General features: G+C 41.4%; 2 protein-coding genes and 1 pseudogene across 5 annotated transcripts in view; 2 read left to right on the forward strand and 1 right to left on the reverse strand.

The window, feature by feature from the left end:
- The first annotated feature begins 1,299 nt into the window (after positions 1-1,299).
- On the forward strand, positions 1,300-4,371 carry LOC147262293 (tubulin beta-4B chain-like). Its single transcript, XM_086201030.1, has 5 exons — positions 1,300-1,354; positions 1,460-1,555; positions 2,098-2,206; positions 2,343-2,453; positions 2,541-4,371. The coding sequence occupies exons 2-5, from the start codon at positions 1,499-1,501 to the stop codon at positions 3,590-3,592; spliced, it is 1,329 nt and encodes a 442-aa protein (XP_086057156.1). The 5' UTR covers positions 1,300-1,354; positions 1,460-1,498; the 3' UTR covers positions 3,593-4,371.
- A 6,522-nt stretch (positions 4,372-10,893) lies between these two features.
- The window catches only part of ano2b (anoctamin 2b), an 84,856-nt gene continuing 67,977 nt past the window's right edge, over positions 10,894-27,772 (forward strand). For 2 of the 4 annotated variants that reach the window (XM_086201031.1, XM_086201032.1), the window contains exons 1-4: positions 10,894-11,084; positions 16,994-17,190; positions 18,281-18,322; positions 22,267-22,653. In XM_086201031.1, the coding sequence (XP_086057157.1) occupies positions 11,048-11,084; positions 16,994-17,190; positions 18,281-18,322; positions 22,267-22,653 (663 nt within the window). In that variant the 5' untranslated portion in view covers positions 10,894-11,047. Of the gene's footprint in view, positions 11,085-16,993; positions 17,191-17,954; positions 18,150-18,280; positions 18,323-22,266; positions 22,654-27,772 lie in introns of those variants that run through there. The other 2 variants (XM_086201033.1, XM_086201035.1) reach the window with 2 other exon arrangements.
- Positions 26,252-27,742, reverse strand: LOC147262295 (tubulin beta-1 chain-like; annotated as a pseudogene).

Consider the following 27,772-nt stretch of genomic DNA (forward strand, 5'->3'; position numbering starts at 1 on the left):
AGAGAATGTCTATTGGTCAGCTCCGAAAAGGTTCTGGCAAACCGTATGTCACCTCGGGGGGGGGGGGGGGGGGGTGGCAACTTGCCCATACTGTTAACAATGAGGACGGGAGGCTACTGACGTCAACTGGGGAGATAATCGGGTGGGGGAAGGAATACTTTGAGGAACTCCTCAATCCCACCAACACGTGTTCCAACTCCACAGTGGCAGAGCTGCGGCGGTGGATGGGATCCGCCCTGGGTATCTCAGGGCTCTGGATGTTGTGGTGCTTTCTTGTTTGACACGTCACTGCAACATTGCATGGACATCGGGGGCGGTGCCTTTGGAGTGGCAGACCGGGGTGGTGGTCCCCATCTTAAGAAAGGGGACCAGAGTGTGTGTTCCAACTATCAGGGGATCATACTCCTAAGCCTCCCTGGTAAGGGCTATGCCAGGGTACTGGAGAGGAGGGTCAGGGCGATAGTCGAACCTCAGATTGAGGAGGAGCAGTGTGGTTTTCATCCCAACCGTGGACCCGTGGATCAGCTCTTCACCCTCGCTAGGGTGCTGGAGGGGGCATGGGAGTTTGCCCAACCAGACCACATGTGTTTTGTGGATCTGGAGAAGGCTTACAACCTGTTCCCAGTGACACCCTGTGGGAGGTACTCCAGAGTATGGGGTGGATGGCCCCTTACAAAAAGCTGTTAAGTCTTTCTGCTGGAGGAGTGAGAGTCTGGTCTGAAAAGTGAGAAAATGTGAATGCTTGTCTGACAGAAGTGTACATAGTGTGTAACATCTATAATAATCGTAAAAAATAAAGCTGACTACTTCGTGTATTTCGCCTATTGCGGGTTATTTTTAGAATGTAACTCCCGCGATTAACGAGGTACCACTATATGAGAATAAAGCTCAGAAAGTAATTCATTTTCTAAATATTATTTTTATGCATTAAGTCTTGGAGGAATATGATATTTCTGCCTCACGGCAAGAAGGTTCTGGGTTCGAGTCCCGGCTGGAGCACGGGATCTTCCTTTGTGGAGTCTGCATGTTCTCCCTGTGCTTGTGTGGGTTCTCTCCAGGTACTCCGGCTTCTTCCCATCGTCCAAAGACATGCAATTGGGGACGAGGCTAATTGGATACTCTAAATTGACCGTAGCGAGACCAAGGGACTGGCGTGGAAGTCGGGATGACAGAGATGACTCTGAGGATCTGTGCTGGGGTCCAGGGCATGAGATGACTGAGATGGCTGAATGAAGGATTCAGGCTACTTTCAGATTGATGGGATATATGATCTTCTGGTAACAGATGTGGGGGAAAAAAACCAAAACACTTTTGTATCAAAACCAACGCTGAGGCCTTCAGCCCACTCTGTTTTGTAGGTGTTTGCGTGTAAATATGTGGGGGGGGGTGAGGTTAATTCATCTTTTTGCTGTTCCAATGACGTGTTGTTGACATGTCCAATGTTATGCTATCGTTTCAGCCCAGTAGACATTCTACCGACAGCGCAACAAACCCACCCATGCGTGAAATTTTACATTTACAAGCTGGTCAGTGTGGAAACCAGATTGGAGCCAAGGTATTCATTCTTGTTTTTGTTTTTTCCATTTGTGCTATTTAGTAAGATGTGCAAGAATGAAACAGTTGATTATTGTCATGCTACTATATGTGGTAGCACGGTGGTGCAGTTGTTAGCACTCTCGCCACACAACAAGAAAGTTACAGGTAAGACCCCCGGCTAGAGCACGGGGTCTTTCTGTGTGGAGTCTGCATGTTCTCCCTGTGCCTGTGTGGGTTCTCTCTGGTACTCCAGCTTCCTCCCACAGTCCAAAGACATGCAAGAGGGGACGAGGTTAATCAGATACTCTAAATTGACCGAAGGTATGAATGTGAGTGTGAATGGTTGTCTGTCTATATGTGTTGGCCCTGTGATGGACTGGCGACCTCTCCAGGGTGAACCCCGCCTCTCACCTGAAGGCAGCTGGGATAGGCTCCAGCCCCCTGTGACCCTTCAAAGGATAACCAAAGCTAGGGAGGAGGGTACCCTGTGTATTTGTCTTTCATCTTTGGCTGAATCACACACTTCTCTTGTCAATGCTCTCCCATGCCTTCTTTTAACAGTTCTGGGAGGTGATCAGTGATGAGCATGGCATTGATCCCACTGGTGCCTACATTGGAGGGAGTGACCTGCAATTAGACAAGATCAATGTCTACTACAATGAGGCTCCAGGTAAAATGCAGAGCAAACCACAGTTCTTAGTGTACATTGAGGGTTTTTTTGCCAATTTTTTTCTTGCTTAAATGTCTCATGCTTTAACAAAACTTAAAGCAAAGACACTATGTTGATAAATTTGATCTTGTTTTAGGTGGAAGGTATACAGCCCGAGCCGTCCTTATTGACCTGGAGCCTGGATCAGTGGACTCTGTCAGATCTGGTCCCTTAGGGCAGATCTTTCGACCTGACAACTTTGTCTTCGGTAAGCTCTGAGCACATGTTCTTCATGAGAGTAGCTTGCTTATGTTTCTTATTTTCACTCAATCAATTTTGATATTCTCCACTACAGGTCAGAGTGGAGCGGGGAACAACTGGGCCAGGGGCCACTACACTGAAGGAGCCGAGCTGGTGGACAACATCATGGATGTAGTGAGGAAAGAGGCTGACAGTTGTGATTGCCTCCAGGGCTTTCAGCTGACTCACTCCCTTGGTGGTGGCACTGGCTCTGGTTTGGGTACCCTGGTCATCAACAACATCCGTGAGGAATATCCTGATCGAATGTTGAATGCCTTCAGTGTGGTACCTTCTCCCAAGGTTTCTGACACAGTGGTGGAGCCCTACAACGCAATACTGTCCCTCCACCAGCTGGTAGATAACACAGATGAGACTTTCTGCATTGACAATGAAGGTCTCTATGATATCTGCTTCCGCACTCTTAAACTCTCCAACCCCACCTATAGCGATCTCAACCATCTGGTGTCCTACACCATGAGTGGGGTGACCACCTGTCTGCGCTTCCCAGGCCAGCTCAATGCTGACCTACGTAAGCTGGCTGTCAACATGGTGCCTTTCCCACGCCTGCACTTCTTCATGACAGGTTTTGCCCCACTCATCAGCAGGTGCAGCCAGCAGTATCGCAGAATAACTGTGACTGAGCTCGCCCACCAGATGTTTGACGCCAAGAACATAATGGCTGCTTGTGACCCACGTTATGGTCGCTACCTCACAGTTGCTGCAGTGTTCAGGGGCCACATGTCCATGAGGGAGGTAGAAGAACAGATGTGGAAAATGCAGAATAGGAACAGCAGCTATTTTGTTGATTGGATCCCAAATAATGTAAAGACGGCTGTCTGTGACATCCCACCCCGTGGCCTCAAAATGTCTGCAACTTTCATCTGCAATAATACAGCCATCCAGGAGCCCTTCAAGCGCATCTCTGAGCAGTTTAATGCCATGTTCCGCCGGAGGGCCTTCCTACACTGGTACACTGGTGAGGGCATGGATGAGTTAGAGTTTCATGAGGCACAGAGCAACATAAATGACTTGGTGTCTGAATACCAGCAATACCAGGAAACCACTGTTGAGGAGATTGACTTTGACGAAGAGGAAACAGAGGCATAAAACTTCAGTCCACCCAGCCACCTAACATCAAAGGCGACCTTCACACGGAACTGTGCTGAGCATCATGTAAATATGATCAGTGTTACAGTTGCCCAGTCTGTTTTTTCAGGCTGGTAGCTGGGTGACTGGGGTGGCTGGCAGGAGACTGGAGGTGAGTGGTGCAATGGGTGATGAGAAGAGGGATAAGATGATAGGGTAGCTGACAGCTTTGCAGGTCAGACCTCTTTCCGTCTCTCTCCCTCTCTCTTTCTCTCTCTCCCTCTCTCACACATTTACTTATTCACTCATGCATACTCACCACCCCCCCCCCCCCACACACACACACATATACACACACACAACATACAACAAATGGACAAGGTCATTCAAGGGCAGGGGAGGACACATTATTAAGAGCCTGTCTGTAAGTCTGGATTTAAGGTGGAGGAGATATTATTCCCCAGTGTTTGACAAGAAAATTGACCTACTGGACATGATGTCGACTACATGAGAAGAAATAGAACTACATAATGTCCACAGATGAGGATTATGTTTTGTGGATATAATCCAGGTATTGCAACAGCATGTCTGTATCTGTGGATATCTGCAATTGCACTTGTCTTGGTCATTAGTTTGTAGATGTCTCAATCTGCATTTTTACAAGTTGAAATACCAATTATGGATGTCTGTAAGGACAGTTTTCCTTGCCACATTGTATATCTGAATATTGACATTTTTTTGTTATGGATGGAGTAGATTTTCACTTGAGATATGTGAAATACATATTATGAATAGTTATAATCGGATTGGAGAGAGAGTTTTTCCCATTAAGAAATCTTTTACAGATATCCAAAATTTTCATTCTCAGTTTTAAAATTGTGATTGTGGATATCTTGAATTAAAAGCCAAATATGCATACATGAAGTAATGTTATTTGTCAGAGGAAGAAGGATGTTGTGGATATCTGAAAGGGTAATTGTGGATAGGAAGATATTGTGGATATTTGGAATGTTATTTTTGACTAGGAAAAACTGAATAACATATATATATATATATATATATATACATATATATATATATATATATATATATATATATATATATATACACACACACAGTAAAACTGTTAAATGTCAATTTTGTGCTTTCCAAATATTAAAAGATATCTTAAATGAATTTTGACTGTGAGAAATAAAGTTTCAGTTGCTTAAAAATACAGTTTCTACTAGTAAGAATGCAACTCCAGATATCTCAAACTGCCGTTATGACAAGTAAGAATACAATTTTCACTACAAGAAATACAATTATGGGTATCTAAAACGTCACTACAGATAGAAGCGTTCAAATGACTTGCCACACACCAGTGTGATCCAAATATATGAGACTGTCAAAGAATAAATAGCCTCTGAGGTAAAAAGCAGTCTTCCTTCTGTCCGACACATGCCACTGTGTCAAAGTACAAGCAGAAAAGAACCTTTTGGTATGTTTTTTTGTTGTATTTAGGATGTTTACTCTGCACTCTGAGCAGGGAATTGCAAAGGTTTACTGTAAACAGTAGACGATAACGATTTTTGATTTTAGTCTGGTCTCTTAAATTGATTATGTGATGATGATGTTCCACTATCAAAGAAGGATCATCAAAGTAGGATGGATAAAAACTATGATATCGTTGAATTGCGTCACAGTTCCCTTTCAAAATTAAAGAACGTCATCAACATTTTGTCATTAGACTGCAAACACGCCATTGTGCAATGCTCAACATTGCTACTGCACCAAGTGTAAAAGTTAGAGCATGTCTACAATAAACCTGAGCCAGACCTGATTTGAAACACACCCAGATTATCAGATGTAACTAATAATTTTAACCACAAGATGGGGCACTTCTCTTTCCCACATTTACAGGTTTCTCGCTGTACAGCGTTAAAAGGAATCTTCCACCCCCCCCCCCCATTCTCTCTCCGTCCTTTCCATCTTAATCACTGCCTCAAAAGAAACATGAGTGGGTGTCAGTGGACTAAATGAAGAATGGGGCTCTTTCTTCAGTCAGTCTTTATGGCTTTGAACTGCTGTATATGTTTTGACATACAGATTGTTGAAAGTCTAAATGGATTAGTCAGATAAGCCTCCTCATTCCTCACTGCCTAACGCCTCTATCTCTAAGCTTTTTGGGATGCCTGTGAATCGTATGGAGGCTCAAGTGATTCATTGAATAGAGTAGAATGTGAATGGATTCATAGTGCCTTTTGTTGTTTGTGTTTGCCATTTCTCTTTAGCATTCACACTGTTAGAGATGAATTTGCTTTTACAGGCTTCTGAGTGCCAACCAGGCATGGAAAAAGATCTAATATCTTCAAAGAATCATATAATCTGTCAACTAGGAAGGCTGCTTGATTTTGAAAGTGGACGTATTTGTTCATGTGATGCAACCTGAGCCTGTTTAGAAGTGTACACACATGGTAAAGAAATGTATATCTTTCATACAGTTGGATATGCAAATTCAGGTATCACAATGGCGTCGTAAAGGGAAAAAATGGTGTTAGAACACCTGTTTTCTGCTATCATGTTGTTACTCTATCAGTCAATCACCTCCTATGATCTGAAATGAAACATCTGAAGATGTATTGAATGGGTTCAGTACCTGTTTTTTTAACGAACAAAGGTTGGTTTGACATCGCAGAACATCCCCCACTCATCCCTGTCTTCAGTCTCAATCATTTTACCTGATCGCATCCTGTGCAGTTCCCAGTGGCGAATTCTGCCGGTCATCTCAGCCATCTCAATGCCTGAACATTGTCTTGCCATCTCAGACAGCCTTAATCGTGCTTGTCATTTCGATCAGTGCAATGCTCAAATTCTGCCCATCATCTCAGTGCCCGAATTCTGCATGTCAACTCCATTTGTCATCTCAGTGGCTCTGTCATCTCAGACCGCAGACCCACAAACGCAGGACCGAACTTCCTTGAAGCCCCATCACAGTGCACACCCCAAGTGTGACACTGATCGGGTGTTTGGTTGTTGAGTTACTGAAGTCACAGATATACAGACATACAGAGATGTCTTGCATCCATGTCAATAAGGAATCCCCCCAAAAATATCTGTGTCGATATTTGTGATCTTCAGTGGATGAAGCCTGGCTGACTGAAGTGACAAATGTGGCTGATAGATTTTTAAAACGCTGAACATTCTACTGGAACACAAAAATGTGTAGCTTTTTTGGAATAATAACCTCTTTTGGCTGTGACACACGTGTGCAGTGTGGGAGGAAACTGGAGAACACTGATACACTGATGAGTCGAGAATCGATTCACTTTCTCTCTCTATTATCTCTGGTTCCTTTCCAGGAAGACATGAACCAGATCAGACAACGAGGGAAATTAGTCTCCCTTTGTGTGTGTGTGTGTGTGTGTGTGTGTGTGTGTGTGTGTGTGTGTGTGCGCGCGCGCATGTGCGTGGAATCTATGTGTGAATCGTGTGGCTACCTGTTCTTCTGAATGTATTTTGACTTTCATATCTGAGTTTAGCTTCATGTTATTTGGCTGTTTTCACCTCTGCAAAAAGGAGAGTCGGATTGAGGCTAATAAGAGGTAATTGGTAAAACCTGAGGCAGTGTGTTCAGCTGACCAGGAGAGCCAAGTGTTAACATAAAAAGTAACAGAACACATGCAGTCAATGACCGCCCACACAAATACTGAAATACATGCTTGTGTGCATCCACACATGGGCACATTTCTGACTATTAACTTCAGTGTAAACACTAATATGATTTATGGGCATGTATATGATTATGATGTGTGGGTGCAACACACTTCAGTCTATATATGGCGACTGTCTTAAAGAATATGAATTTAGATTCATGCCTTTCTTTGCATTCAGGGTCTGTCTGTGTGAAATTAAAATGGCAGCAGTTGAATCTTCTCTCATTCATGTACTCCTCATCTTTAAGGTAAGCACTGGAATAGAATTAGTATCAGAAACTAGGTACCAAAACATTTTGATAGTGAATATTGTTGTTTTTATCATATATATAATAGGCTTAAAAATACATGCATACAGATATATAACTTGCAAACACACACAGAAATTACATTATGTTGATTTTGGGTTCTATCATCCTTTTCAGCACCATGTTGTACAAATTTAACTCAAACCAGAACCTCTTCCTAACCTGAACCAAGTGTTTGACGTGAAAGCTGATTTACAACATCTTATTTCAAGGAGCTGTTGTCAGTGAATAATTGTAATAATGATGTTTTCCAAACTAAAATCATTTTAAAGATGAAATATTAGCCACCTGACATAGTCAGTGAAACAGGGATTTCATGTGTCCGCCATCCAACATGAAGGGTTCCGTGGAAGAGGAGGCACTCTCTGTACAGCTCAGTTTAAGATAAGATAAAGACAAATATCCTCGAATTTTGCTTGATGATACATGTATAAAATCGTAGTGATAAAAGTTGCCAAAAGGTCCCTCAAAATCCTACACATGGGCTCTTTAAAAATCCCTTCTCAATATATTTTCAGCTGATTTTGAGCTGAGACAGTTGTGTGGGCTGGTGGAAAGCATGTTACTGTACCAGTCAGAGTGTAGAAATGATATAATATGATGGGAGTTGTGGCTTTGTTGTGTTGATGAAAGTCGTATTATTATTATCTTAAGAAATTGATAAATTTTGTCCAAAACTTGTGCTGCTGCTAATTTAGCCAAGAATTCTTATTGTTGAACATGATCCAGTTTTCCAGGAGACTTTAGTTCGCTGTTATCTGAATCTATGTGAAACGGTGTCAATGTTACATTGACAGTTTTTCAGTGGAAAATTAAAGAACCTGTGCGCAATACGTAATATGTAGTCCTCTGAAGCCAGGCTATGAATCTTTGAGCAACGCGCCATCATGCACCTACTCTCCCAGACATACGTCCCCAAAGGTTTGTCCTGCCCTACGTCACTGTTGAACTGACTTCTCAAGAGGCACTTGCTTACTCAACGGGATGGATTGACCACATGACCTCAGAGCACCTGGTAGTCCAAACTTGACCCTTTACAATCCCTCATTTACAACACGAAGCCGTTAATATTACAGCCTTGAATATTTAATCCCCTCAACGTATCTGTACCAGTATCTGTAACTGGAGACTGAACGTGGAGGTGTGTTCGGCTGCAGGTGTGTGAGTATGGTCGCTGGTGGTCACCGTGGCACATCAGATACCCTTACTGACAGAATATGAGGGTGCGCAGGCGTGTTTGTGTGTGTGTGTGTGTGTGTGTGTGTATCCTGATGCTGCTGCTCACTCTATCTGTATTTATCGTCAGTTGCCATCAGATAGAACAATTAGTCACTGAGGAGGTTGGACAATGACACAAGGAGGAAGTAGAACACAAAACCCCTCTGAAAATCTGATCATTTATTTAATTAATTAATTTCCTTAACGTGGTAGAGTAGTGGGAAGCTCTCTCGTCACTGGTCAAATATTAACAAGAAATATAATTATATGAATTATTATATTTTCATTATTATTTTGATAATAAAAGTGCTTTGCATACATGTACAAATACACATTTTTAAAAGTGCCTTACATACAATTATTGAAACAAATGGAGAAAAGGTGATGTCACTAACATTCTAATTCATTCACACACAAATACTACAACTTTCAAAAAAACACATGATTATATCTTCGACTGAAGTTTAAAGTTTAAGCAAGGTCTTTTTTTTTTGATAATTCTAGATTGGTTCAGCACATTACGCATCATGGTGTCACTGACTTACTTCTATAAATCTAAGTGAAGTTATACATCTTGTGAAGCTACAAATCTGTGTTTCAATTCCATTCTCCATAGGAAAAACTGCATATATATCAAAAGCATTAAATTGCATATCACAACAGTGACTGCGTACAATGCAGTATTTCTAGTTTTTACTGTGACTATAATATCAAAGTACAGTTGGTTACCATTTGCAAAATCTAGGCATTGGTATCAATTGCAGTTCAAATGCAATAGACACACCACCTTAAAGATGGTAGAGGTGAATGAAGAACTGATAATAGCAAATCATCTTACTCACTGTGTGAGTCAGCAGCTCATTACTCATTTTAGTAATAAGTGGATGCCCCCTGTTCATGTCTTTCTTTGGTCCTGAAACTTCATAATTTATAAGCAAGTGGCAGACCCAGAGCCACTTCCATTTACTGATAGATGGATGGAAGGCTCCCAAAAAGAGGGGATTTATGATCAGAGATTACTTTATCACACATTGGCACGATATTCAGAGCAATTCTAGCTGAAGGGTGTGCTCAATGTTTCCTATTCACAGTGTTCTGAATGACCCCCTGCTGCCTGTTTTGTTTTAAAGAACATGAAAAATACACATTCCAATCTCCTAGAGATACTAAGGAAGCATATTGTATTCACTTGAGAAAAAAAAATCCCTTTTTTCTGAATTAATGAGATATGTTTTTAATGGAGAAAAAAAAGTCTGCCCAGTGTTTCTGTATTGATGGAATGTTTTAATATAAAAAATCTGTCCTTTCTTCAGAATGAAATAAATTCATATCATGAAAAATCTGCCCTGTTTTCCATTAATTATTTAAATGTTTTTATTTTACAAATCTGCCCTGTTTTATCGTGTCAAATATATTTTTATGAATGTTTAATGCACTGTTTTTTTGAATTGATTAAGTGTTTCTGTCCCGTTTTATCAAATGATAAGGATGTGTTTTGTTATTGAAAATTTAAAAAAAAACTGCTACGTTTTGGGAATTAATGTAACATGAAAATTAAGAGGTTTGTCCTCTCTCTACGTACCACTCCTCTGCCAAGTTTGGTGAAAATCAACCAGGTAGTTTTTTGCAGAATCATGTACATGTACATAGACAAACACGGTAAAAACACAACCTCCTTAGTGGGGTAATTAAAGACCCCATCAGAGGGCTGTGGCCCTCATTGGTAATAAGTGCGATTATATTTTGCAGTTGGCTGTCTTTGTTGTCTTATCATGGCTATTGCATCTACCTGTCTTCACATTGTTCACATATGCATAAAACACCTCAGGCTGGATGTCTCACCGTACAGATTTTGTAGTCTTAATCTGTATAGGGGACCCTTGATACCCCACGGGTTTGGCGATTAACCTAAACAGAAGGCAGAGTAATTACGGCACATTAGAAGACCCAATAATCTCTGCTTGCCTCTGCGTAGCTGTAATTCCTTAGCCAAACACCCAATCAGCTAGCTAGCCAGTCAGTTACCCATGAGCCCGGTGTGCAGTGCATTAAGCAAGCATACACAATAAGCTGAGTTGTGGAGTTTCTGCTCCGCGGCCAGCCAGTTGGAGAGGAGTATTATCCCGGCAGAGCTAAGCCTCTACTGAGCTGAGGATTGCACTATGAGTCAGAGTGTTGCTGTTGTTCCTTTCACCTGCTGTTAACAGCAAACCAGCATGCCTGCCTGACTGAAACGAGGCCCAGGTTGAGGTGAAATGGCTCTACGCAAATCCCCCTCCTCGACTTGTGCAGGTGAGTGCCACAGTAACGTATGGTGAACCCAGCAGAACCTCCTTTGTGTGACCTGTCCCTCCCATATCTCCTCCCCAACAAAAAGGACACATTAGACAGGGTTACTGCATATTGTACCCTTCTTGTTCCCCCAGTGTGTGTGTGTGTGTGTGTGTGTGTGTGTGTGTGTGTGTGTGTGTGTGTGTGTGTGTGTCGGCAGGCTATGTGGGGCAACCATCAACAGGCGTCTCTTTACATCAGGCAGGGTATACAGTTGCATGAGAGGCCACTGTAGTTTCAGACCCCTCTGTTCTAATTAAGTGTGGTGGTGTTTGTGGTGTTCTCAGATTTTTATTGTTTTTTAACCATGTGAACTGAATTCAAAGATGACTTCAACTCACATGTGTTTCCTCACAGTAAAGCCTCAGGCTGGGTGATAATCTGGGTTAGTTCACATGGCTTCTGTGCCTTACTGTAAGTGAGGTGAGGAGGCCATTAGGGCTGAAATCAAATGATCCTTTTGGTTTAGTGTAATAGCAGGATAATGCTAAGCTAACGTTCTTATAAATCCTGAACGACACCGACTAAGCAAGGCATCCCCTGCTATTTAGAAAATGCCTGGAGCTGAGAAAATGACGAAAAGACTTGTGCATGAATGTTTTATTGGACTGATGTGATCCTGAGGATACATTTTTGAAATATACAGACAGGAAATGATTGGGATGTTGTGAGATGTCAGGATTTTCTACTGGAAGTCATTTTATCATATTCTTGGAGGAGGAAATGCCAGATTGCTAACCAGTGGGAACAATCCAGCTGTTGCATACAAAGCTTTGCTTTCACATCCAACCCTCCCCTTACTTTGTTTATAACATTAAAAACACAAATATGTTTTTTAAAACCCCTAAAAACGGTATTTGGTACCTTTGCATCAATTCGAGAGGCTGAAAGTCTTTCCATAAGAACAGATCCAGTAAGACAGGGTTAAAACTGTACTCAGTGGAACGTTGGCAGAAGCTTCCATGCAATCAGTGAGCTGAGACAACGTGTGATAAACACACCAACATTAAGGCTTTGTGTGGCGTTGATGCCCATTAGTTGTTCCCTGAAAGATGCCCTTTGTCTCTGCCATTAGACATGAGTGTGGGAATGAAGGAGAGTGGTTGTCTCACAAAAACATTCTGAGAAACAGAAACTGAGATATTTTCAAAGCTGTTCTGCTTAAAGACACAATTCTGATTGGTTTCATGTCAGCACACGAAAGGAGATTAAATTTAAAACCTATTTAGAAATGATGAGCAGAAGCGATTATTGATGACAACATGATAATATCATGATAATATAATAATTCAATGAAATTTTTTTTGCATGCAGTACAGTAGCTGTCATTCACAACACAAGTTATTTCAGGGTACTTTTCCTATTGAGCAGGTCCAGAGTTCTTAACAATATACGTAAATTACTTTAAACAATATGTTTATATTTAAACATATAATTTGAGATAAATATGAATATAATAACAATGAAGAATACAAGAATGCAATGAATAATAACAAAATAAATCTCATCTATTACAAATACATTTTAGAAAATAAGGCAAGGCTAGGCAATTTTAATATTTATTTATTAAAATAATTAACATTAGAATTATAGTTGTAGTTCATCTCCTTATCAGCAAATTTATTTATAATGCAATAAGTTTTTATTATAAAATAAACATAAAATAGATGAAATTGTATGGTATTTTATTCAGGGTTTAGACAAAAACAAACAAACAAAAAATACAACAAAACAAAACAAGATTTCCTCCCCCTTCCACTTTTGGTCCCCAAGACCGACTTTGCAAATGGTCCCCTGTCAAGGAACCACCACCTCATCATTGTGGAGAGGTTTGTGCGCCCTAATGAACCTGGGGGCTGTGCTGTCTTGAGCCCTGTGCTCCTGGTTTAGCCTCCCCCAGCAAATTGGGCTACCATTATGTATCAAACAGCAGTTGGCCTTCATGGAGACCTTGAATTGAGTTCTACACAGAGTGGGGGACTTCATGAACACACTGAGGCAGCCAACACACATGAGCAATAATGAGGACAGTTGGAGGGGCATGTTTGGGATGAGCAGCCTCCCTGATCTGAACCTGAACAGTGATTTGTTAGTGGACTTCTGTCCATTGCAGGTTAAAGATGCTGAAAAGTGTATTTGGTACCAGAGCCCCCTAGTCTGAAGGTCAATCATCATAGGTCTGGTAAGACCTGGCAAAGCTCAAATGTGTAGTGCAGGTGAACAAGGAATGCCGGAAGGAGGCCCTTGTTCAGATGGTCTTCAACTGTCACCTCGGGCAGAGTTTTTCTGGCATCCTTGTGAAGGGTGGATTGGCACTGAACGACAGTGGTCCATGTTTAAAGCTGTGGTTTGGAGATGCTGCCTCAGGGTCATAGGTAGGTGCCTTGAGGGGCATTGACCCTTCAACCTCCAGGTGGACATGGGTAGTCAGGGAAGCCTTTTGACTGAAGGAGGCATTCTGGAATATATTATCCTATGGTCACTGAGGTAGATAAGCAACTCCACAGTGGCAAAGCCTTAGCGATTGATGAGATCCTTCCAGAAATGCCGAAGGCATTGGGTGTTGAAGGCCGTCTTGGATGACACATCTCTTCAACTTTGCATAGAAGTGAAAGGCAGCACCAAAGATTGCCAAATTGGAGTGTGGTCCTTCTGATCTGAGGGTGTGTGACAAGAAGCGAGGCATCACATTACACAGCCATCCTGGGAATATTTATTGTAAGATTACTGGAGGGGAGGTTTTGGCTGATAGTCAAGCTTTGGTTTGAAGAGGAACAATGCATGTTCCTTCCTGGCTGTGGAACACAAGACCAGCTTTAACTCTCACAGGCATCCCACAGGGGGCCTCTGAGTATGCCTATCCTGTATTCATTTTTTTTTTTTTTTTTTTGTATTTTGGGAAAGGCTTATGACTTGTTTACAGGAGTAAACAAAAGTAAGTCAGACTCATTCCTGGTGGGAGTTGGTCCCTGTCAGGGCTGCTTTTTGTAGATGATAGGGTTTTTGGCATCATCAGTCTGTGACCTTCAGATTCCACTGGCTCAGCTCACAAACATTTGTGAAGCGTCTGGAATGAGGATAAAAACCTCTGAATATGGGATTTTCACCAGGAAATGGGTGGATTGTCCACTTTAAGCAGGGAATGAGTCCTTACCCTAAGATAATGAGTCTAAATATTTTGGAAACTTGTTCTCCAGTGAGGGGAGTATAGAACCTGTGATGGACTCGAGAATTTAATCACAAATCCAAGCATCTGAAGTAGGTTTCCTCAGGAGGGTGGCTGATGACTCACTCAGGGATTTACAAGGTGAGATCTCTTATTAGTGAAGGACTTAGAGTAGACCCACTGCTCCTTTGCATCAACAGGAGCCAGTTGAGGCTGTTTTGGCTTCTACTCCAGATGCCAGTGGTGCCTTCCTATAGGGAAGAGTTCCAGGCACATCCAAAAGGAGGGAAGACTGGGATGGAGGGAAGCTGGCCTGAGAATGCCAGTAAGTGCTAGTTGATGTAGCCAGGGAAAAGGGAACTTTTGGGTTCCTTGCTTACTGTTACCTCTGCAACTTGACTTTGGATAAGCTAAACAAAGATGGATGGACAAAGGGATGGATAGATAGATGGATGTATAGAATGGATGATTGGCCTTTACTGCTTGACAAAATGTATCTGCTCTATTTGTATTTCATACCTAAAAACGCAGAGATATTTTCTTTATCCAAGATACAAACGGGATTTTCTCTTTCCTCCTACCAGAATCATACTGGCGACCTTCCAGTTACAAGCCTGTGTACCTCACCTTCAGGCTGTCAGAGCTTGTAAGGTACAGGAACCATTAAATAATCAGCTCAAAAAGACAAAATAATTCTCCATCATGACCTGAGCTCATGGTCATATGCTTGAGTGTTTTGGAACATTATGTGGACATGTGTGTGTGCGTATGTGTGTGAGTGTGAAAGAGAATAAAATAAATAGAGAGAGCTGTCCGTGGTATTGAAATGAGAGCACAGCACGTGGCCCAGTGCGTTACTATGGCTACAGCTGTCTGTATCCCTAAAATAACCACACACACACACACACACACACACACACACACACACACACACACACACACACACACAGTAACCTTATTACAAAAAGAAAATATGGCAGTCTGTTTTGTTCCTTGACAACATTGCTGTCATTTTGATGATGATGAAGAAATGTCAGTTTTGTCATGGTACTCCATAAGGATACTGGAGTAAACATGGGCGAAGCAACAGGTCATCTGCTGATAAAGTCCACCCGCGATCAATGGATCATCTATAAAACAGAATCAAATACATATTTATGTTTTGTCCAAAGGCATGCAAATGGGGACGAGGCTGATTGATACTCTAAATTGACCGTAGGTGTGGCTGTGAGTGTGAATGTTGTCTGTCTATATGTGTTGGCCCTGCGATGGACTGGCAACCTGTCCATGAGTACCCCGCCTCTCGCCCCAAAGCCGCTGGGATAGGCTCCACCCCCTGTGACCCCTAACAGGACTAAGCGGAATAAAATGGATGGATGGATGGATGGATGAAAGTAACTACTAATATCTAATATATTACATTTTGGAAGTAATCCCGAGGTTCAAAATCTTCTCCTAAAATTTTACGACAACATTACATCTTGGTTATTTTATGGCCACAATACAGCAAAACAAAGAGGAGCTTTGGGATGTTAAAAACAAATTTCCTCATATGGTTCTCTACAGGTCTCCTATGTAGTCTGTAAAGAGGATAAAGTTCCCCAGGCAGCGACAGACAATGTGTTACGAGAACTTTGTGAGATCCTGTCTGCTGGTATAATAGATGTACAGGCTGAAGGATGGAATTACTGATGGAACTTTCCGTATGTCGGTATCTTTATGAGATCATTAATATAGTTACTGACATTCAGGGAACTGTCAGGATTTTCTGAGGGTTTAAAGGATAATTTAGTGAAACATGAATATTCCCTCTTGGCCTCTACACTGTGTTCCTAGAACATTAAGGGGCAAACATAGAATTTTTTTGTTGTTGTTGGTTTTTTTTTGCTCCATTTAGATCCTTGCATCTATTTCACAGAACACTGGCAAAATTTAACAATACAGGAACTGTCTGGAGGCGTAAAGGGAACATCCTAAGGATAATTTCTCCAAAATATATGTGAAATATTCCCGGAAAATCCTAAATGTTCCTTGAAAGTCAGCTAAATAATATCCTCCTAGTCTTCATTGCGGCCGTTTGTGATATTCGAGGAATGCTTCAAGATGATGTCCTTTACATAAGTGGAAATGTTCTCCAAACGTTTCAAGAACGTTTCTAGATCACCCCTTGAATGCTTTCCACAAAAATCTGTTAAAGTGCCATTCATGTTCATGCTTCTGGCTCAATCACAATAGCTTTTTATGACATTTTTATACTGTTTTGACATGAAATTGGAGGAGAGCTGTAGAAAAGCTGGATTGTAGCTGGACTTTTCCAGGATAAACAAAGAACTGTACCTAAGCAGGACAAGATGTGAATATACATCTGAATCAATAAAGCTGAATCATCCAAGAAGCTGCAGCTTCAACCTGCCTCGCTTCCATGTTTTGTCCCTGGTGAGAAATACTTGCAGGTTAAACTGTTGTTCTTGCTGATGGATAAAGCTCCGTCTCTAAAAAAAAACCAAACAAAACAAGACACTTTCATTTTAAAGTTTTCACATCGGGTAATTCTTTTTGAGGAAAAAGTTCTTCCAATCTCTCAACATTCTACATTATTGAATAAAATTGTCTGTCTTTTTGCATAGGATTTACATGGGATTCACGTGACCAGTCACTATACAAAATTCCTAATGCCTTCAATTTCAAAATAAATGTCTTCCAGATTCATGGGTCAATGGAGCAGGGTTCATCCAAGTGGCCACAGCACTAAGCGAGTCCTCCTCCATCCATAGCGACGCCTTGTACCACCTGACCAGGGATGTGTCTGGGATGGGCATTGACCCCTTGTCCTACACCATCCCGGAGGTTGAAACTGAAAAAGATGAGCCCTGGGCTGAGGAGTCTGAAAGCCTGCTGAAGGTGAAGATAAGATACAGGAAGTGTGTTTGTTTATTGAACTAACATGAATATTTCCCCCTTTTTTTTGAGTCTGGGATTCAAACATGTTGGGGTTAACAGCTCATATACACTATACTAGCCTAGATGCAAAAAAAAAAGCTTTTCATGTAGGCCTATTTTTTTTTCATTTGTTCAATTTTTAGTAAACACTGCGAGATGATGACTCCAAGATGTGTTTTTCTATATTTTTTATTCCTATAACGTCTCAAAATAAAAGTTACGCTAACCTTTGAGTAAGCATGACCACATGATCTGATAGCTTGAATCTATAACTACTAGTTTGGCCCACCCTTTGCAGCACTCTAATAGGAAGGCTGTTCGAAACATTTTCACGACAATAATCTCGTAAATTTCACTTTCAGAGGTATGTAGTTCTCTTGGTGATCGCGGTGTAGCTTTTGGGGGGCTCAGTATGGCTGCTCTCTCTCCACTCTACAAAAAGTATCCACCTACACGTGCCATTTGCCAGAAAAGAGTTCAAACTACCTCTTTTTTTAAAAAAAACAGAAAAGACAAATGAAACAGCTTTCAGGAGGTCTGTTCCCCGTGCAACCAGTTATCTTACAGGAGAGGTAGCTTTAGAGCTGTGGAAATCCTATCGCGAGACTGTTAAAATCAGCGTCTTGAATTGCGATGTGAAGAGAGACATTTTTTACAGCGTGGCGCGCTGTGTGCCAAAAGCGCCGGCGGTGCGCAGGCAGGCAGGCAGGCAGGCAGGCAGCCTCAGTTGGATAGATGGATAGATGCTGCCGGCAGCGTGGAACCAGGCTGCTGCTGCTGCTATGCGCTGCCCGTTCAAATCGGATCGATCTTTCTTTACGCAGAACAATGAAACCTGTTGCAAATGAGCATTCGCTCCTAGTGGACTGTGGACGAGCTGCGGTGACCTCCAGTGTCATTCGGGGATGATGAGGATGAAGGTGGTGATGATGAATCCGTCTGTTTCTTTCTACGAAAACTACCAACTTTCACTCATGCGCTTCTTCTTCTTCTTCTTCTTCCTCTTCTTCTTCTTCTTCTTCTTCTTCTACTTATGTGTGTGTCTTTAAAGCGCAACAGTATGCAGATCTCCTCGACTGATGACAAGATCCCGGTAAGTCCAACATCCTTCCACCATCACTCCGTTGTCGCTCGCAGCTCCTAGTTTATTTATCCATAGAGAAACAAATCCCTTCTTCACAACCCACAATTACAATTTCGTATTCATTTTAGATGTGGAAACACTGACGCAAACATAATGATACAGCACTCCTGAAAGTAATACAACTACCACTAACCCCAATAAGGCGAAGTAATATACTTGCATATTTGCACAATGACATAATTTATAGCCTATGGTTAAAAAAAACTGGGCTAAATTGCAAAATGATATATAAATGACATTTATTTGATGCTTATATGAGGCTGTAGTTTGTTTGTTTTTTGTTATCATAAAACTGATAATTCCCTTCTTCTGCAAATATCTCTGTAAGACTTATAATAACTGAACCATAAGGAAACAGTCCCACAAAATTCCCACCATAACCTCTCTCAAAAAGGTCAGCAAACAGAACTCATTAGGGAAAGTTCTCAGTGAGTGGATATCAATCCCTTGTTCTCTTGATGAATACTTTACAATTAGATCTGTTATATACACGCGCTGGGAGCCCAGGTTTTGCTTGTAATTACTTATTAGGTTGCCCTTATCTTGAGATGACAAATTAATTATTGAATTTCTTGGAATTGCAAAGCTTTTTTTTCATACTTAGGTATTTTTGTGTTTGCTCAAGACCGTTTTCTCAGATTAGACGTCAATCAAACACCTTTTCTTTAGTTAACTTTAGTTTTCTCCTGACAAGTATTTATCTGGTTACCTCGTGAAAACAAAAAGAGACATAAGAAGCTAGGAAACTTGTGGGGAAGCCATTTTCTCTTTAATGGGTAATTCATTGTATGAAGATGACAGATGAAAACAGACTTAGTTACCTTTCGATAATGCTATTACGTAACAAACGTATTTCCAAGCATGGCTTTTCCTTGCTTTTGTAATTACACTCTCAGAGACAGAAGCACAGAAGGCGTTAATTTCTCTAGCCTTCAATCTACATAAATATAGCCTTTGGGGTTAATACTTGAAGCTGTATCTTTTTGAAGGCCAAAATATTCCCAAAGGTACAAAAGGTATATTCTTTAAGGTACAAAGATGTGCAGTATTTCCTGAGAATGTTGGTATACTCGTATATTGTGATACTAATCCAATGCAATTGCTCTGTCATGCATCATACTCGCTACTTAAACTTGTAATAAATACAATTTCAGAAGCTAGAAGGGATCACACTTAGGAAATGGTGTTAAAACAACAGCTGCAGATTTCAGTTTTAACACATCATGTTTTTTCTTACCATAATGTAGGTTGATATGACTTTTTAACGCGATGTAATGTGTCTGTCCTGTCATTCATTTCGGTCCCTGTGTTCTTTATTGAGTCATTCTTGCCCTGCAGTAAGCTCAGTTTTCCTGCTCCTTAACGTACGTCACCTGAGCGTGTTACCGCCCTGCACACCTGTCCTTTCTTTCCAATCAACTCCCGAAACTTCTATTGAGCAACCATTTGTGTGCTGAAAGATCGTCTCATATAGATTTCCACTATTCCCATTTCCCCCCGTTTGTGGTTATGACCTCGCCTGTCCTTAATTCCTGTCTGCCCTTGCTTGAATTATGCAATATTATGCAGCAGGTAGTTCCAACCAAGCATGTGTTCAAATCAGCATAACAGCACATTCTCAAATGAAAAAGCCTCATTACTATAAATAGATTTACTCTGCCATTGACTGGAATTTTTTTTCCTGCTGTGCTGATTTTTTTTGTGATGCATTGTTTTTTGTTTAGTAGGGATCAGACTTCTGAGTCGTCTTTGTACTTTTGTGAAACTGATTTGAACACAAAATTGACTCAGTGGAGCGGCTTAACTCTACGTTGTGGATGAATCACACACACGCACACAAACACACACACACCTCAGTTGAGTGTATCCCTCATTTGAGTGTATCTCTTAGTTGTGACTGAGACCCAGACATGGTGCTATTAGCTTAAAATGGGAGACAGATAACAAGAGGTTAAATTTGTCAATAAACAAAAATGAATGTCTCAGCAGAAATTTATGGTAGGCCTCCATGCAAAGCTGTTTTATGTGTATGTGTATGCGAATTGTTCAGTTTAGGAAATGCCACAATTTCTAGAAAAGTTTGGCTTAAGTTAGTTGGCCAACCCTCCCTCATGTCTGAGAGAATGCTGCAGGGAAGATGTACTACACACCACTTATGTGATATAAGAAGCGTACTTGCGATAGGTAGAAATACACAGCTAATGTAGTATGAATGAGCTGTGCAGTGGACACATGGCTTTATCGTCACAACAACTAGCTTTTCAGCAACTTTCAGTTTGATACCATTTCAGTCAGACAACTCAATCCATCCATCCATCCATCCATCAATTTTCTTTACTGCTTATCTGTCAAGGATGGTGGGGGGAGGTGGAGCCTATCCCAGCTAACATTGGACACGAGGTGGGGTTCACCCTGGACAGGTCACCAGTCCGTTGCAGGGTCATCAGGAGCAATTAGGTGCTCAGTATCTTGCTCAAGGACACTTTAACATGGTCACCAGGGAAGTGAGGATCAAACCAGCACCCTTTCGGTTGCTAGACGGTCATTCAACCTCTGAGCTATGCTGCCCCCATTCAGACAACTCACCTTTTAAAATGTTTATTTCAGCAGCAACATATAGAGTTTGGCATCAAGGGTCTGATGTCATCACTCCCTGCAACTGTTTGAATAAAAAGTGATGCGCAGTTATTTAGAACCCCCCCCCCCCAAAAAAAACAAAAAAAACCCTACAGGTGGTTGCTGGGATAGCAGTGGATGTTGGGGTGGCAGTGAGGCTCAGAAGCAATGATGCTGAGTGAGGCGCAGTTCATTGGCAAGCAGAGGGAGAGCTGGAAAATTGACTTGGTTTGAATAGGCTGCAAATTAGGAGGGTGTGTTCAGTGACGTCACATGTAAACAGCTGATCAGCTATAGCTGTCTGCCTGAACTGTCGGCCCATTTATAGTCTTCTGTAGCCACTTGTTAGCAATTGCTGTTTTTAGGGCACATAAACACTTCAAAATTCGATATGTTTTTTCAGAAAAAAAATGTTACAACATGGTGCGTTAATGCGCACCTCTGACCTTATTTCTGGCATTTAATGGAAAGCCTTTTAAAAAGTGCGATTGATGTTGAGACAAGGAAACTGGCTTTCCAACAATGCTAACGGGGTTTTAGCACTCATTCCTGCGTCACTCCATCAATTAACAAACTCTCATGAAGGTCCTTTTTTTTTTTTTTTTGCTTTCAACTAAACTTTTCAGTGTTGAGAGTTCAATTAATATACACTCTAAAATCTAAACATTCCAATTTTTTTATTTGTAGATGTGTAAAAGCATTTTTGTGGTACTTTTCCTGTTGAGTAAAACAGAATTGAAATCTGCTCTTAGAGTCTAAAAACTCTCCCATCATGCCTAGAGCTTATAGAGCTTTCCCTCCTGTGTCCTCCATGTTTAGTCTCCCTCTCTGCTTTCCCTCTGTCTAAATAAAGAATAAAACTGCCAAAGGTGAACTGACTGCCCACTCTGCTGCTAAAGGTCCTCACTTAAGTGTTTTTGAGAACCTGCCAAAAGCCACTTCTTTTTGCGTGGACTGACGGTGCAGTCGATGCATAAATTCATCCAAATCATTACATAACTTTACTGTTGCTCGAAGGTGCCATATATGTTGAGTTGAGTGTGACACCTTACAACTGGGAATGTAAACAAACTAGGCTTTCTTTCTTTTTTCTTTTTTGTCATGTTACTTCCAGGGATTTTAATACTATGTAAAGCTATCTAGCAGAATTCTGTCCAAACCTGACCAGAAGGGACATCACTATATTCAATCTTGAAACTCCAGTTTTAAATAGTTAAGCCACCATGTACATCAAGCTCATATTACACCCCACTTTGATTACTCTTGGCTTTCTATAGGTTGCCAGTTCTACTTCAAGTCCTCAGGGAAGTGGAGAAGGCCTTCACTTCTCTGATGGCCGGCGGAAAGTCGACTACGTTCTGGTCTTCCATCAGAGACGGCACAGCTCCATACGATCTCCTGCCAGCACCTCAGTTTCGCATGACAGACTCTCCATTGTTTCCAACGGTAACTTTCCTCCATCAGTCAGCTCAGATGTGGCAACAGGAAGAGGAGCTGGCATATCGGGAGGAGAGGCTGCAAGTGTCAGTGAGGTGTTCATGGAGCTTGAAAGTGGAGGAGGAAATGAAACAGCGGAGCCTGCTGACTATGAGATGCGACTAATCAGGCAAGAGTTTGAGGCTAGCCTGGTGGAGGCTGGCCTGGAGATAGAGAGAGACAGAGAGGTGAGTTGAGTGTGTGTGTGTGTGTGTGTGTGTGTGTGTGTGTGTGTGTGTGTGTGTCCATGTGTGTTTGTGTGTGTGAGTGTGTGGGTTGGCATACTGTCCTGCAACTCACGTCTACAGTGCATCCCATTGAGATTGTATTGAATAAAAAAAAATGAGAAAATACAGTCCAATTAAGTTGCTGCTTAGTAACATCTCGAATACTTCAACATACATTCACCTCCAAAGGGAACTTTATGATAGCCCTTCCAATCTTGTCTTCTGTACAATTTTAAAAGCCCTAATTTTCACTGTGGGATGTTGCTTTTCTGTTTGTTTTTAAGGTCACACTTTCATTGACCAAAACCAGTTGTTGTCTGATTTAAGGAAATGTATTGATGGGGGCGGCACGGTGGTGCAGTGGTTAGCACTGTCGCCCTCGCAGCAAGAAGGTTCCGGGTTCAAGCGCGGGCTCAGGCATAGGATCTTCCTGTGTGGAGTCTGCATGTTCTCCCTGTTCCTGCGTGGGTTCTCTCTGGTACTCCAGCTTCCTCCCACTGTCCAAAGACATGCAATTGGAGACTAGGCTGATTGATACTCTAAATTGACCGTAGGCGTGAATGTGAGTGTGAATGGTTGTCTGTCTATATGTGTTGGCCCTGCGATGGACTGGCGACCTGTCCAGGATGAACCCCGCCTGTTGCCCGAAAGCTGGGGATAGGCTCCAGCCCCCCGCAACTAACAGGATGGATTGATGGTATTGATGGGGATTAGGGTTTAGTTAAGGGTTATCGATATAACAACCCGTTGTACCTTTGGGCTAATTGTCTACAGTTTGACCTGCATTACAGGATTTCTTTGCCACTTGGTGATGATTGAACTTGTAAATTAATATGCTTGATATTAAAATACCTGTATGATAGTTTTATCTGATAAACACTTCTACAAATGACTGCATAATAGGTTAAAATATTGACAGTTTTGGTTCACCGTAAAGTCAACTAGCACTCCACTTCATGTTTTATAAAAAGTACATTTGCCTTGACTAGATCATACAATGTAGCACTTCACAGCGGCCACAATCCAAAATCCTTTAATTGCTGCACTGTGCAACGAAGAACCTAAGAAGCCCAACCCTGTAGACACTTGTAGAAGAGATTTGCATTGTCAAAGTAGTTGTCAAAACTGAGCACATTAATGTCTTCAAGGACATGACAGAAGTATGACTCTATTGGCCTTCTGCTGGAAATTTTTATGCATTGGCATTTGGCCACTAATGAACTCACCTGCAACCATAAAGTTTCAAAATAACTTAGGTCCAAGAGGGTCAATGGGGGCTAATAGGTTTTAGCATACATTTGAAGATCATGAACTAACTCTTGTGGGATTTATGTTTTAAAAAAGACTTATTGTCAATGATCATGGATTCTTCACAGATCCCAAAAGACATGATTCAAACCATGTCAAAAGGTAACAGTTTGCACTCCCTAAAACCAAATTGTAGCTGGTGCAGGTAATTGCTGGTTTCTAGGTACTTGGTGAGTTGCATTACTGAAACTTTTTTCCCAAACCTTTGAAAAACAGCAATGATGCTGATTGGCATTATCACTGTATATATTGAACATGCTAAGAAACAGACTTCTTGCACAAATGTTTATATTCATTTAGTATTGTTGATAATTAATTGATCAAATTCTAAGTCAGCCTTTAGATCTGTTAGGGTCTCCACCACCTACTGAGGGAAATATGTGGATTATTTGTTGCTTAATAGTTGATTTGCAAGTGGCTAACACGGTCTAACTGTTTGGGACTGGGCAGTAGTGTGCAGGGGAGTGTTATCGATTTTTTCTTTTGAAACAAGCTGTTGGCTACTGCAGGAAAGAGCAAGTAGTTAGGAATGTTGTGGCAGGAAGTGCATGGTGGCACTTACTCCTCAGGAGGAGCAGAGCAATCAAATACACCTGAGAGCAGGGGAAACGGGTAGTATTCAAGACAAAGCATGAAGAAGGACACAGAGAAGTGAAGGTGTACAGGAGACTTTTAACTAGAACCACCGTAAAAGCTACCCGAAGTGTGTTAAATGGCAGTGAATGTCCTTTTGGCACGGCACTTGGTGAACATAGCGGGCTTGGCTGGAATCAATCAGATAAGTTAAAATCTCTGCCTGTCACTCTCCAGGCTTCTCCACCTTCCACCGTTCCCTTCCTAAACTACTCTTGGATTACGAACCACTCCCCACATTACTCCCATACCTTCATCTGCTCCCTCCCCAACCACCCCAAATGCATACACCCATACAATACATACACCCTCATTTTTCCCTGGACTGAACTTTTGGACATTTTATATGGACTGAATTCATTCATCTCCTCCCTAACACACAACCCCACACACACTTACATACCTGAACTGAACTGAATTGGTTGCAATATAAACCACTCACTTGTGGTTTTCATTGTGAATGTGATTTCTGTTTGTTCTTATTGTCTTTTGTTATTTAGTATATTTTGTTATCACGCCTGATTATTCAACTAATTGATTTATTGCAGTATATTGACCATTTAATTGATTAGTTCTGATTGACCATTTAATTGATTTATTACGATTGATCATTTAAAAAGTTGATATCTTCTGCTTATCATCATATGTTGCAGTTGATGAAATAATGTGTCAGTGTCTGAATATTTGAATCTCTATTTGATTTATACTATTATGTAGGCATGAATAGAGACTAGCTGGGTTTTTTATTGTTTAGTTCGAAATCCATTTTAGATTTAGGAAGTAAAAAAATAACTACAGGTCCTGTATTTGTGTCCTGTCTGGCACCCTACTTTCCTTTTTCTTCGAAGAGTATCTTTGTTAAGCCCTACGCTACAATGTAAAGTTATGTGCTGGAACAAAAGCAGTCCACTGACAGATATGAAAATACTCACTAAAACTGAGGGAAGCTGTAAAATCAGGTGGTGTTTCAGTGTCTATTTGTCTGTACAAATGAAACCTTTATGCATATGATATATTCTTTGTATTAAAAATAATTGATTAGGGGACCCAAGGATTGTTGTGTGTTGCCAGATGAAAATATGTGTCTGAGGATAGCATGTTTCTACCACATACCACGTCTCTGTTGTGAAACTCCTCTCTGTCTAGTGAAAAGAAGCAGCTCACACCTGTATGTTAATCTATGGCACTCCCTAAATCAGAGGAGGGGTGAAGCAGTGACAAAAATATCCTAAAAATTGCTCGATTGGCAATGTACATTTGACAAAGAAAAAAAGGACCAATATGGAAAACTTGTGTTGTTTTAAGTAGGTCTAAGAGTTAATAGTCAGCATCGTACAAACCTCCACTGTGTTCCTTTTTTGCTCATGGATGAAAAAGACACAATTTATTCAGAATGTTATTTGTAGAACTCGTCAATCAAAATACTGATTATTGGTTAAATTTTTGTTAACCTCCTTTGATAAACATGGTCAATTTATGATAGATTTTATTTCAAAGAAGTAATCAGGACAGTAGGTGCAGTTTATGTCTTAGTTTGATACTGTGCTTTGAATAGCTTGACTGATTTCACAGGTAGCTGTGATGTGTCTCTGGCAGCCATCATGTTCTTCAACATCTACTAGGGCATCTCAGAGACAGACAAGGAGCAATACTGGTGCTTACCCCTGCTGGTGAGGGGGGCAAAGCCTGGTGTGAAGAAGCGCAGGCAAGGGAAGGGCGCCATGTTGATGGTCACTGCACGGAAATCAACACTGAGCTGGCCTGCGAAGGGCTGATACGTGGTTACCCTGCTCATGGTGGAGGACACCAAATGATTGAGATCTCCCCAGGTGGCGGTGGTGAGTTTATTTGTGCAGAGGTAGATTTGTACCCCCTACCAGCTGGTAGACAGAGAGCATTGTGTTGTAGGGCTCCAGCACTGTGTTGAACACCTTGGGTGAAGGCACCACACTGAAAGTGTTCAGTGTGTTGATCTTGCTGATGAGCAGGGTACCCAAGCCAGAGCCATACCCATCACCCAAGGAGTGAGTAAGCTTGAAGCCCAGAGGGCAATCGCAGCTCTTCCCTCACTCAACCAAGATGGCATCCACCAGCTCGGCTCACTTTGAGTGAAAGTAAGAAACGCGTCTGAACTTATGAAGATGGTGATGTGTTAAAGACAAAGTTTCCAGGCATGAAGATCTTCCAAAAAGACCAAACCTGACAGAGTCCACTGTTCCTGGCTCCAAATTCCTCAAAGATGGCTTGGGACACATATTTTTCTCCTTAATTTTGGCAATATATCAACAACGTTATTCACTGCTAAATTTTGTGAACTTGTTATATCGTGATGCATTTAAACCACAAAAAAATATATCAAATTGTAAAGCTGAGTATTGTGACGGAAATTGAAAACTGGAAATCTTTTGAGAATTGGTGTTGTTAACTCTTCAAGTCAATATCAATGCCAGCATGTTTTCTGGCAGTTGCACCTTGCTGGACAATAAGGGAGCACTTGGGTCTGCTTGACGTTCCCACCTGTTAAAGGGAAGGTTTTTGTCACCGCTGTTGCTTGATGTTCTTGCTCATGGAGAAGCATTGGGTGTAAATCAATTGAAGGAGTGTGGTGCAGAAACCTGTGAAGTGTCACGAGATAACTTTTGTTGTGATTTTGCGCTATACAAATAAATTGACTTGACTTAATTTATTTGAACATGTTCAAATGTTAAAGGCATATATGTATAGCTCTTATTTATAGTGTTTGTACACTGCACCCAGACTCATAAAACAGTTGAAAAACTGTCAGCCTACTATTCTTTCCAAACAAAAAAATTGATCAGGAATCGGCAAAGAATTGACTGATATGTGGATGAAATGCTAATGGCTATAAAATGCTAGGAATTCCCATCTCTAGATTTGTAGGTGCCTTTTGCTCTGCTGTCTACCTCTTGCCTCATTTTTGTAGAAATTGATCTTGCCTAGTTTCAGGTTGCTGTCTCCAAGGTAGGTACCAGTGGGATCAATGCCATTCTCATCACTGATCATCTCTATCACCTGTAAAGAGTGGGCAAGGCGGAGCATAAATTCTATTGTGGTTCACCTTTGGTTGAATCATACACCTGTCTCTCATTTTTGCCCTTGCACACCCTCTTTTTACAGT

The sequence above is a fragment of the Aulostomus chinensis genome, chromosome 4 (assembly GCF_037954235.1).
Source record: "Aulostomus chinensis isolate RoL2024-O1b breed Wild chromosome 4, RoL_Achi_v1.0, whole genome shotgun sequence".
Taxonomy (NCBI): domain Eukaryota; kingdom Metazoa; phylum Chordata; class Actinopteri; order Syngnathiformes; family Aulostomidae; genus Aulostomus; species Aulostomus chinensis.

Bases quoted from the DNA above. Each gene is read 5' to 3' on its own strand.
- LOC147262293 (XM_086201030.1), top strand. From the start codon at position 1,499: ATGCGTGAAATTTTACATTTACAAGCTGGTCAGTGTGGAAACCAGATT. The intron at 1,556-2,097 runs GTATTCATTCTT...TTCTTTTAACAG, and splicing joins GAAACCAGATTGGAGCCAAG to TTCTGGGAGGTGATCAGTGA. The intron at 2,454-2,540 runs GTAAGCTCTGAG...TCTCCACTACAG, and splicing joins ACCTGACAACTTTGTCTTCG to GTCAGAGTGGAGCGGGGAAC.